A 12,815-nucleotide genomic window follows, 5' to 3' on the forward strand; every position below is an offset into this window, starting at 1 on the left:
TGCTTCTTGTCCTGCCTTCAGGTGCTTTGGAGAATCGCTTGACTCCCTCTTCTTTGGGGCAGCCCCTGAGATAGTGGAAGGCTGCTATCATGTCATCTCCAGTCTTTCTTTCCCTCACCCTAGAGAAGACAAGGTTATTGTAGGTCTGGTGTCACCATGTCTCACAGTCCTTTTCTTTGCTAAGCTGGCTGAAATGATCATAGACTTACTTAGAACAAGGGTGTGAAACTCAAGGAAGGAAGGAAGGACGGAAGGACAGAAGGAGATTATAATGAGATGGAGGAGGGTCTGGGGGAAGTCCTGCCTTAGCACTTGGCCATCTCAGGTACAAAACAAGTGATGTTGAGCTGGCCACATACCCCATACCTCCATCCTCCATACCTTACCTCCATACCTCCATCCTCCATACCTCCATACCTCCATCCTTCATACCTCCATACCTCCATCCTCCATACCTCCATACCTCCATACCTCCATCCTTCATACCTCTATACCTCCATACTTCCATACCTCCATCTTCCATACCTTCATACCTCCATCTTCCATACCTCCATACCTCCATCCTTCATACCTCCATACCTCCATACCTCCATCCTCCATACCACCATCCTCCATACCACCATACTGCATCCTCCATACCTCCTTACTCCATACCTTTATATTCCATACAACCTCCATACACCATAGCACCATATCTCCATACCTGATATCTCCATACCCCATTCCTACATACTACATACCTCCATACATCCATACTACATACTCCATACCTCTATATTCCATACAATCTCCATACACCATACTCCATACCTCCATACTCCATACCTTCATACTTCATACTACATACACACCTCCTTATGTCATACCTCCATACTCCATACAACCTCCATAGTCCATACCACCATATCTCCATACCGCATACCTCCTTACTCCATACCTCCACACTCCATAACTCCTTACTCCATACCTCCATACCTCCATCCTTCATACCTCCATACCTCCATCCTCCCTACCTCCATCCTCCATACCTCCATCCTTCATACCTCCATCCTCCATACCTCCATCCTTCATACCTCCATCCTCCATACCTCCATCCTCCCTACCTCCATCCTTCATACCTCCATCCTCCATACCTCCATACCTCCATCCTCCATACCGCCATACCACCATACTACATCCTCCATACCTCCATCCTCCATACCTCCATCCTCCAAACCGCCATACCACCATACTACATCCTCCATGCCTCCTTACTCCATACCTTCATACCTCCATCCTCCATCCCTCCATCCTCCATCCTTCATACCTCCATACTCCATACCTCCATCTCCATACCTCCATGCCTCCATCCTCCATACCTTCATACCTCCATCCTCCATCCTTCATACCTCCATCCTCCATACCTCCATACCTCCATATCTCCATCCTCCATCCCTCCATCCTCCATCCTTCATACCTCCATACTTCCATACCTCCATCCTCCATACCTCCATCCTCCATACCACCATACTACATCCTCCATACCTCCTTACTCCATACCTTTATAGTCCATACAACCTCCATACACCATAGCACCATATCTCCATACCCCATACCTACATACCACATACCTCCATACATCCATACTCCATACCTCCCTGTCAGGAAGTTTCTCCTTAGTTCTAGGTTGCTTCTCTCCTTGGTGAATTTCCATCCCTTGTTTCTCGTCCTGCCCTTCGGGTGTTTTGGAACCAATTCCAATCCGATTTCAGAACTGGAGTCAGCATCTCAATAGCTTTGGTCACCTTGGGAGATGGTGTCCCTTAGGGAGAAAAAAAAAATAAGAACAGAAATCTATTATTCTCCCTATATCTTTCAGCACCTCTTGAGAGTCACGGCTTGCTTCGTGTTACTACTAAGTAACTACCAGGGCAATTTTTACTTGGCCCCTGTTAGGCAGGTTGTGGTAGATTTCCGTAAATGACCTCTTCGTGTTTCTAGTTGGATCGCTCTGATGTGGGACTTCAACTCCCAGAATTCCCAGTAAAACCAATGCTTCCCGGAGCTGCCCTTCCCGATTCGTTGCACCACAACGAATAGGGCTACACGGGATTGTCACTAGCAAGTGATTGGCAGCTAGGACTGTGCTTCCTTCCACTTGGATGAGGTGAGAAGATGGAGGTGTCAAATTAATGTTTAGAAATGGGGGAGACACCTGAAATGACGTTATATAAACTCTTGATACGATGGAGGTGTGGTGAACGGTTGACTCACGAACCTACCCAAGTAACTCATTCCGGACACGATGCTTGGTCTCCTCTGTCCATCGGGGATCCAAAGAACATCTGGCCAGGGGTGGCTGGTTTATCGGCCACTTTTCTTTAATTCTGGGGGCATCGCTATTATTTTACTCTACTGGAGGTGGAATATTTAGCGGAGTGGATAGCCTGTGTGTGTGTGTAGCTTAGCTCACAGAATCTGGTCTCGGAATCCACCCGGCGTGGTCTTCAAGGAAGTTCATTGAAGGCTTCCTAGGGGCTCCGGGTTAAGCTTCGAGGGCTTAGTCCTGATGTTGAAGGTCCTTAAATGACTTAGAGGGCTGATCCACCGTGGGAATTTTAAGACTTATGGACTTCAACTCCCAGAATTCCCCAGCCAGCACCTTCCCTTACTCTTTCTTCCTCCTCCTCTTCTTCCTCCTTCTGCTCCTTCATCCCTTCTCCTTCTTCTCTCCTTCTCCTCCTCCATCCATTTTTCTCCTCCATCGATTCTCCTCCTCCATCGATTCTCCTTCTCTTTCTTCTCTTCCTCCTCTTCTCCTCCATCCCTTCTCCTCCTGCATCTCTTTTCCTCCTCCTCTTCCATCCCTTCTCCTTCTCTTCCTCCATCCCTTCTCCTTCCCCTCCTCCATCCCTCCTCCTTTCTCCTCCTCCCCCTCCTCCATCCCCTTTCTCTTTCTCTTCCTCCTCCTCCTCCTCCATCCCTCCTCCTCATCCATCCCTTTTCCTTCTTCTCCTCTATCCCTCCTCCTCCTCCTCCTCTTCCTCCTCCTCCTCCTCCTCCATCCCTCCTCCTTCTCTTCTCCTTGTCTCCTCCTCCTCCTCCTCCTCCTCCCCTCCTCCTCCAATATATCTGATGCTCTCTTTCCACTCCATTTTGAGAGCCTAACGCAACCAACCTTGGCTCTCACAGAGCCACAGGTGGTTTTCCTCTAACGAAATTAAAATCTGCACCATAAACGCCGTGTACAATCCTGGCAGTTCAGAGCTGGAAACCTTTCAGCGTCCTGTCAATCATTGAAGGAATTAAAAGGATTAAAATGATGGATTTCCTCAGCGGCAGCTGCCGGAGCCAAGATTTTATTCAGACCGGATAAAAAGAACCAAAGGCTTCCCAGCGACGCCCACCAAAACACAATCCCTTGCCTGGCAGCAAATAGTCCCGGGTTCGACTCCAGAAAGAGGAAGGGCCCCACGCTTTTCTGCCCACAGGCCTTGCGCCTGTGTGTCTCTGGGTGTGTCTTTTGTGTCTGTGTGCGTGTGGGTAACTGGGAAAACAAAAAGGAACGGCAAACCCAGAGCTCAAAAGGAGCAGAAAATGATTTCCCCCAACATCTGAAGATCTCAAGAAGAGTTTTTCCCGCCTGCCAGGGCTGGTTGTGGACGATGGGAGGTGTAGTCTGCCTCAGGACGATGCAGGCTTTCCAGAGGCTGGCCAAGACACGAATGACCCCTTCTTTAAGCAGAACTTTAGATGGCTCGAGCCGAGTTCGGACTAGGCCTCAAAGAGCCCAGGTGGCCACCATGGACTTAATCTGGTTATGGAGGGGTGGGGTCTTCGCTTTACTTCAATGGCTGTGAATTATGTTCATTCACAGCCCGTCGTGAGTCCCGAATAGTTTGTAAAAAGTCCAACAGAAGTCTGCCAAAGTCTTTCGGGATAAGGCTGATAAGCACCCACCTTTATCTCCCTTGAAATGCGGCCAAAGACTTAAAGGGCAATTAGTTTGGCAAGGACACACGGAACACAGAGTCAAAACAGAGCTTCAGAATTTAAACCGACCAGCACGAACCAAGTTGCTTCCTGCAAAGGCTCACGTGCCTTTGCTCCTCCTTTATGTCCTATGGGAGGGGCCAATCACCCCCAAGCCTTACTCCCGAGTCGTCCCTTCTGTCTTAACTGTTCTTGCCTTCTGGCATCTCTGCGCACGTGCGCACTGGGCACAGGGGGAGCCTGCTCCTCTGCCTCGCTGCTGTCCGACTCTGGAGGCCTCGGAGGCAGCACATAACTCCCAGATGGCCCTGGCCCCCTCTCTGCCTCCGACGCAGAGCCCTCCTCCATAGAAGACCTCTTTGTTGTTCTAGTTGGATGTCAACTTCCAGGCGTGGGACTTCCACTCCCCACAATTCCCAGTAAAGCCAGCGCTAGTTGAGGGAATTCTGGCATGGTTGCATCACAAATAATCGGGCTACAACAAGTGATGGTCAGGAGAACTCTTTCCAAGCATGGGCCCATTTGGGACACACTGTCTCATGATCGTGAGTGGCCACCTCAGTCAATTTTGGGCAGGATCTGGGTGTTCTCGTGGTTGGGTGTGACAATTCTCCAAGGCATCCGTTGGATATGATTGCTCAGATGCTTCGGAGACCGTTGAGGTTTTGTGGAGGCGGCCGAGGCATGATCTCGCTCAGAGATTTCAGCCTCTTGGTCTTGTGGAAGTAGACCTCAAGGCTGGGATTTTTGCCTCCTGCGTTCCAGATCCATGCCCCACCCTGGTTGGTCAAGGCCTCCCAAGAGGTCATAAGGGTTGGGTCCACACGGGGTTGAAGGCTTCTTGAGGGAGGGGAACGTTTCTACTTTCTTTGAAAGAAGTGTGTAGAAGGCCTACCTCAGTGATGGTTAACCTTTTTGGTGCCGAGGGCCCAAAGCGCCTGCGTGCCCCAATCCTGGGAAGTGAGGGGAGCTGAATGTCAACTTGTAAAATGCTTCCATGCTTATTATCAATTTGACATTGAAAGAAAGGGGGGGGAGGAGAATTCCACGCATACCTTCGACCAGGGTTGGATCTCAGATTTCCACAGCAGGCGTGTGAGCCACGAAAGTTTACAACCTGCTGCAGCACTTTGTTGGTGGATGTGATTTGTGACACAGGCTGAGGGGAAGGGAGACACAGGGGTAAAGGTCAGCCGCCATTAACCGGAAATCAGATCTGACTCCACGGGAGGTATGGCCAAAATGTTGCTCCTAATAAATGATTGGATTTCTTTTGAACTTTGTCTCGAGGCTCGTAAATTAATTTGGGCATCCTTTGGAGACCTGATACAAAGTGCAATGCAAGCCCCCCTCCCCCCCGGTGCATGCGCTCCACCCCTCGGTTCCCATTTTGACCTCCAGGTTGGTGCAGGAGGCTTCTCAGGCCCAAAACGGGGCTTGCGGGAGGGGGGGGCCTTCGCACAGCAACCCCACACCCCATTTTGGCTTCCCCGCAGTTTCTCCCCCCCAATGCGCTCTACCTTTCTCCTCCTTTTTGGCCACAGAGAGGCACCTGCGGAGGGAGGAACCTGCAGAGATGGTGGAAGGCATGGGTGGCAAAAATGCAGGAGAAAGGCAGGGCATGCTGCAGGGGGGAGAGACCCTGTGGAAATCGGGGAAGGGACCCAAAGAGTAGCTGGGCAGCGGAAGGTGCACTCGCATGCACGGGGGAGCTGGGCTGGGGCGACGGCTGGGTGTGCCCACAGAGTAGGCTCTGCATGCCACCTGTGACACACGTGCCATCCCGGGCCTACATCCTCAAAGGTCCCTTGGGGAAGCAGCAGAAGATGTAGACTGGCGTCCCTCAACCAGGGGTGGCATTGAAAATTTTAGCAACCGGTTCTCTGCCTGGTTGCTGGGTGGGCGTGGTCAGGGGGGCATGGCCTCCTCACGGCTGGGTGGGCATTTTCAGCCTCCCCAGGCTCCGGAGGCTTTTCTCAAGCCTCCGGGAGGGCGAAAACAGCCTCCCCTGGGCTCCAGAGGTTCTCCAGAAGCCAGAAACAGGTCTGTTTCCAGACTTCTGGAACTTCCGGCAGGCCTGATTTTTGCTCTCCTAGAGCCTCCTTGTGGGCCCTGGCATAATGAACAGGCTATGTGGAAACTCCTGGGAGGGGTTGGGTGGGTGGGGCGGGGCCAGCCGTTCCATGAAACAACCGGTTTGCCCAAACCAGTCCGAACCGGCTGAATCCCACCCCTGCCCTCATCCTTGACAATTGTGTGGACTTCAACTCCCAGAATTCCCCAATCAACAAAAGAAGCATGTGCTGCGTGTGTTTTCCCTGTTGGGACACCAGTTTCATGGACCTAATGGATCACCCAGAAGCTTTGAAGAACCTCCTGAGAACATGTTGCCTGACAGTTTGAGGATGATCTGGGCGTTGTGTTCGGAGAACTATCCCAGTTTTTGATCTCTCCAAGTTTTGAAGGTGATCTCGGCGTTGTGTTAGGACAACTCTCAGAGTTTGATCTCTGGTAGTTTGAGTTTGCAAACGTTGGCTTGAAACTCAACATTAAGAAAACTAAGATCATGGCAACTGGCGCTCTCAATTCCTGGCAAATCGATGAGGGAAGAAATGGAGGGAGTGACCGATTTTATTTCCCTGGGCTCCAAGATCACCGCAGATGATGACGGCAGCCAAGAAATTAAAAGAGGCTTGCTCCTGGGGAGGAAAGCGATGGGAAATCTAGACAGCCTACTAAAAAGCAGAGACCTCACCCTGCCAACAAAAGTATGTCTACTCAAGGTTTATGGTTTTCCCAGTTGCAATGGACGGCTGTGAAGGTTGGACCATAAGGAAGGCTGAGCGCCAAAGAATGGAGGCCTTTGAACTCTGGTGCTGGAGAAGAAGACTCCTGCATTGAGTCCCATGGACTGCAAGGCCATCCAACCGGTCAGTCCTAGAGGAGATCCACCCTGGCTGCTCTTTAGAAGGCCAGATCCTGAAGAGGAAACTCAAGTACTTTGGCCACATAATGAGAAGGAAGGACTCCCCGGAGGAGAGCCTCATGCTGGGAACGATGGAGGGCAAAAGAAGACGGGGACGATGGAGAAGGAGGGGGCTGGATGGAGTCACCGAAGCAGTCCGCGTGAGATTCAATGGACTCCAGAGGATGGTAGAGGACAGGAAGGCCTGGAGGAACGTCATCCATGGGGTCACAATAGGTCGGACATGACTTCGCAACTAACAACAATAAAGTTTGAGGGTGATCTGGACGTTATGTTAGGACAACTCTCAGAGTTTGATCTCTCATAGTTTGAGGGTGATCTGGGGATAGTTTTCGGAGAACTATCACAGTTTGGTCACTGGTAGTTTGAGGGTGATCTGGGCATTGAGTATGGAGAACTATCACAGTTTGATCACTGGTAGTTTGAGGGTGATCTGGGTGTTGTGTTTGGAGGACTATCACAGTTGGATCTCTGGTAGTTTGAGGGTGATCTGGGCCTTGTGTTTGGAGAACTATCCCAGTTTGATCTCTGGTAGTTTGAGGGTGATCTGGGCGTTTCGTTTGGAGAACTATCACAGTTGGATCTCTGGTAGTTTGAGGGTGATCTGGGCGTTGTTTTCGGAGAACTATCACAGTTGGATCTCTGGTAGTTTGAGGGTGATCCAGGTGTTGTTTTCGGAGAACTATCACAGTTGGATCTCTGGTAGTTTAAGGGTGATCTGGGTGTTTCGTTTGGAGAACTATCACAGTTGGATCTCTGGTAGTTTGAGGGTGATCTGGGGATAGTTTTTGGAGAACTATCCCAGTTTGATCTCTGGTAGTTTGAGGGTGATCTGGGCGTTTCGTTTGGAGAACTATCCCAGTTTGATCTCTGGTAGTTTGAGGGTGATCTGGGCGTTGCATCTGGAGAACTATCACAGTTGGATCTCTGGTAGTTTGAGGGTGATCTGGGCCTTGTGTTTGGAGAACTATCACAGTTGGATCTCTGGTAGTTTGAGGGTGATCCAGGTGTTGTTTTCGGAGAACTATCACAGTTGGATCTCTGGTAGTTTGAAGTGATCTGGGCATTGCATTTGGAGAACTATCACAATTGGATCTCTGGTAGTTTGAAAGTGATCTGGGCATTGCATTTGGAGAACTATCACAGTTTGATCTCTGGTAGTTTGAGGGTGATCTGGGTGTTGCGTCTGGAGAACTATCCCAGTTTGATCTCTGGTAGTTTGAGGGTGATCTGGGCGTTGAGTTTGGAGAACTATCACGATTTGATCTCTGGTAGTTTGAGAGTGATTTGGGCCTTGTGTTTGGAGAACTATCACAGTTGGATCTCTGGTAGTTTGAGGATGATCCAGGCGTTGTTTTCGGAGAACTATCACAGTTTGATCTCTGGTAGTTTGAGGGTGATCTGGGCATTGTGTTTGGAGAACTATCACAGTTTGATCTCTGGTAGTTTGAGGGCCATCCACCTGTTAGGACAACTATCGGAGTCTGATCTCTTCTCAGCTAGCTTGGCCAAGCACATCAAGCTCACATTTCGGTCAACCACGACATCAGGCGGTGGAATTCAGTGGGACGATCAGCCGGAAGCCCTTTGATCTCCTCGGCTTCCTTTGTTGTGAATCGAGCTTCAAGGAATCGAAAGGAAGATCGGGGAAGAACACCTGAGAACACCTGGATGCTTAGAACCAAGGACAAAGAGAACAAGTTGGCTTCTCTCCTCTGGAGATGTTGGAGCAGGGCCGGAAAACCAACCATTCCTCGAAAATAAATCATCAGATCCTAGAATGTTGCTTCAGAAGGAGCCGCAAGATTTAATTGTAGTATGGCGGAGGTGGCACTCTAACCACTTCTTGGAAAATGCCAAGGATTTCCAAACCCACAAGCTCTTTGAGGTTGCGTAGCTCAGGACGTTCGGATTGTCAGGAGACCTCGGTAGCTGAAATGTGTCCCCCATGATTTCCGCTCCTCTTCTTTGGGACGCTAGGCCCGTGATGGCAAACCTGTGGCCCTCGTGCCACAGGTGGCACACAGAGCCCACAATGCGGGCACGCGAGCCCTCCCCTCAGCTCAGCTTCATCACACACATGCGCGCCGCCTTCCAGCTGATTTTGGACATCACTGCTGCGCATGCATGGAGGGCGGGGGTGTGTGACAGTGCCCCTCCATGGCCCGCTTTTGGTCCTAGGAAGCTGCAGTGAGGCCTACTAGGCCCAAAACGGGGTGCCAAGGAGGGGCCCGGTGGCACGGCCCACCCACAGCCCATTTTTGCTCCCAGGAGGCTGCAGTGAGGCCTACTAGGCCCAAAACGGGGTGCCGAAGAGGCGCCCTGTGGCACGGCCCCCTCGCAGCCCATTTTTGCTCCCAGGAGGCTGCAATGAGGCCTACTAGGCCCAAAACGGTGTGCCAAGGAGGCGCCCTGCGGCATGGCCCCCTCACAGCCCGTTTTTGCTCCCAGGAGGCTGCAGTGAGGCCTACTAGGCCCAAAACGGGGTGCCAAGGGGGGAGGCTGCGACACCCCCCCCTCGCAACCCGTTTTTGCTCCCAGGAGGCTGCAGTGAAGCCTACTAGGCCCAAAACGGGGTGCCGAGGGGGGGGGGGCTGCGACACAGACCCCTCGCAGCCTGTTTTTGCTCCCAGGTGGCTGCAGTGAGGCCTACTAGGCCCAAAACAGGGTGCCAAGGGGGGGGGGGTTGCGACACAGACCCCTCGCAGCCCGTTTTTGCTCCCAGGAGGCTGCAGTGAAGTCTACTAGGCCCAAAACGGGGTGCCAAGGCGGGGGGCTGCGGCACGGCCCCCTCGCAACCCGTTTTTGCTCCCAGGAGACTGCAGTGAGGCCTACTAGGCCCAAAACGGGGTGCCGAGGGGGGATGTGACACGGCCCCCTCGCAGCCCGTTTTTGTTCCCAGGAGGCTGCAATGAGGCCTACTAGGCCCAAAATGGGGTGCCGAGGGGGGGGCTGTAGCACGGCCCCCTCGCAGCCCATTTTTGCTCCCAGGAGGCTGCAGTGAAGCCTACTAGGCCCAAAATGGGGTGCCGAGGGTGGGGGGGGGGCTGTAGCACGGCCCCCTCACAGCCCGTTTTTGCTCCCAGGAGGCTGCAATGAGGCCTACTAGGCCCAAAATGGGGTGCCGAGGGTGGGGGGGGGGCTGTAGCACGGCCCCCTCACAGCCCGTTTTTGCTCCCAGGAGGCTGCAATGAGGCCTACTAGGCCCAAAATGGGGTGCCGAGGGGGGGGCTGTAGCACGGCCCCCTCGCAGCCCATTTTTGCTCCCAGGAGGCTGCAGTGAAGCCTACTAGGCCCAAAATGGGGTGCCGAGGGTGGGGGGGGGCTGTAGCACGGCCCCCTCACAGCCCGTTTTTGCTCCCAGGAGGCTGCAATGAGGCCTACTAGGCCCAAAACGGGGTGCCAAGGGGGGGGGGCCTGTGGCACGGCCCCCTCGCAGCCCGTTTTTGCTCCCAGGAGGCTGCAGTGAAGCCTACTAGGCCCAAAAGGGGTGCCGAGGGTGGGGGGGGGCTGTAGCACGGCCCCCTCACAGCCCGTTTTTGCTCCCAGGAGGCTGCAATGAGGCCTACTAGGCCCAAAATGGGGTGCCGAGAGGGGGGGGCTGTAGCACGGCCCCCTCGCAGCCCATTTTTGCTCCCAGGAGGCTGCAGTGAAGCCTACTAGGCCCAAAATGGGGTGCCGAGGGTGGGGGTGGGGCTGTAGCACGGCCCCCTCACAGCCCGTTTTTGCTCCCAGGAGGCTGCAATGAGGCCTACTAGGCCCAAACGGGGTGCCGAAGGGGGGCTGTAGCACGGCCCCCTCACAGCCCATTTTTGCTCCCAGGAGGCTGCAGTGAGGCCTACTAGGCCCAAAACGGAGTGCCAAGGGGTGGGGGCTGCGACACAGACCCCCTCTCAGCCCGTTTTTGCTCCCAGGAGACTGCAGTGAGGCCTACTAGGCTAAAACGGGGTGCCAAGGGGGGGGGCTGTGGCACGGCCCCCTCGCAGCCCGTTTTTGCTCCCAGGTGGCTGCAGTGAGGCCTACTAGGCCTAAAACGGGGTGCCGAGGGGGGGCTGTGGCACGGCCCCCTCGCAGCCCGTTTTTGCTCCCAGGAGGCTGCAGTGAGGCCTACTAGGCCCAAAACAGGGTGCCGGGAACATCATCAATAGTAGAAGGGAGTGGGTTAGCAGAGAAAGAAGAGGAGGAGGAGAGAGAGAGGAGGAGAGGAGGAGGAGGAGGAGGAGGGAGGAGGAGGACGGTGAAGACTGTCATGCTTTTTGAGCTTGGCTGCTTTCTTGTAGACGTTTCCTGACCCAACTAGGGAACATCATCAGTGCTAGAGAGGAATGGGTTTTACTCTCTGTTTATACACAGGCGGTTTCCCCCTGTCCGTATAGGTGCGCACGTTGTTTTACGTCTTGGTGGTTCCCTTCTGTTTACTAAGAGATGGTAGAAGAAAAGGACGGTTCACCGGAAATAGTGACCATCCGAGCCCAAACGAACTCCCCCAAAAGCTGGAGAATTCCTGGAAGCTCGGCATTTTTAGACGAAGCGGCCATCCCACTGCCCAGAGAGATAAACCAGTGTTTCTCAACCTTGGCAACTTGAAGATGTCCGACTTCAACTCCCAGAATTCCCCAGCCAGCGAATGCTGTCTGGGGAATTCTGGGAGTTGAAGTCCGACATCTTCAAGTTGCCAAGGGTTGAGAAACACTGAGATAAACAACGGCTACACACCGTTGAGGAGAGAGCATCGGAAAGCCCACAAGGAAACGAGACGCCCCAAACCCCGCCTTGCCAGCCGTCAACGCCCAGATGAGCCGAGACTAACCCCAAGATTAATACTAGACCGACAAACAAGGAGTAGACAATGCACCAATTAAGGCAGTAGGAACTACCAACTCCGACAAACAACCAAACAATAAACCACAGCCTAATGAAGGAACCACGAAAGGATACGCCCTCTAACTCCGACCGGGTGAGCCATTAGTATACGAACAGAGAGCAAACCCCACTCCTTTCTAGCACTGACGATGTTACCTAGTTGGGTCGTGAATGTCTGCAAGAAAATAGTCAAGCTCAGAGACCACCATACCCCGCAAGCCCCCTCCTCCTCCTCCTCAAACCCCATTTCCTTCTAGCATTGATGATGTTATCTAGTTGGGCCATGAAACGTCTGCAAGAAAACCACCCAGCTCAGAGACCCCCTCCTCTCCTCCTCTTCCTCCTCCTTCCTCCTCTCTTCTTCCTCTCCTTCCTTTTCTTCTTCTTCTTCTTCTTCTTCTTCCTCCTCCTCCTCCTCCTCCTCCTCTCTTATCCTCCTCCTCCTTCCTTCCCTTCTCTTCTCCTTCTCTTTCTTCTTCCTCCTCCTCCTTCCTCATTCCTGCTCTTTCTTCTCCTTCCTCCTTCCCTTTCTTCTTCTCCTTCTTCCTCCTCCTCCTCCTTCTTCTTCTCCCTCCTTCTCCTTCTCCCCCTTCTCTCTTCTCTTCTTTCTCCTTCTTCCTCCTCCTTCTTCCTGCTCTCTTCTTCTTCTCCTTCCCTTTCTTTCCCTTCTTCTTCTCCTCCTCCTCCCTCCACAAAGCCCATTCCGTTCTAGCACTGATAATGTTACCTAGTTGGGTCATGAAACATCTGCAAGAAAACCACAAGCTCAGAGAGCACCAAGGACCCCCCCGTCTTCCTCCTCCTCCTCTTCCTCCTCCTCATTCCTCCTCCTCCCCTTTCTCCTTCTCCTTCTTCTTCTCTTCCTTCTCCTCCTCCTTCCTCCTCCTCCTCTCTTCTCCTCCTCTTCCTCCCCTTTCTCCTTCTCCTTCTCTTCCTCCTTCTTCCTCCTCCTCCTCCTCATTTCTGCTCTCTTCTCCTCCTCCTCCCCCTTCTC

At 52.9% G+C, this 12,815-nt stretch overlaps 1 protein-coding gene across 1 annotated transcript in view; it reads left to right on the plus strand.

The window, feature by feature from the left end:
• Positions 1 to 11,873: 11,873 nt before the first annotated feature.
• The window catches only part of LOC106556602 (polyunsaturated fatty acid lipoxygenase ALOX15B), a 33,406-nt gene continuing 32,464 nt past the window's right edge, over positions 11,874 to 12,815 (plus strand). The window contains exon 1 of the mRNA XM_087715026.1: positions 11,874 to 11,915. Within this exon, the coding sequence (XP_087571152.1) occupies positions 11,874 to 11,915 (42 nt within the window). The remainder of the gene's footprint in view (positions 11,916 to 12,815) is intronic.

The sequence above is a fragment of the Thamnophis sirtalis genome, unplaced genomic scaffold (assembly GCF_051295495.1).
Source record: "Thamnophis sirtalis isolate CommonGarterSnake01/CBP01778 unplaced genomic scaffold, rThaSir2_p1.2 scaffold_4, whole genome shotgun sequence".
NCBI lineage: Eukaryota > Metazoa > Chordata > Lepidosauria > Squamata > Natricidae > Thamnophis > Thamnophis sirtalis.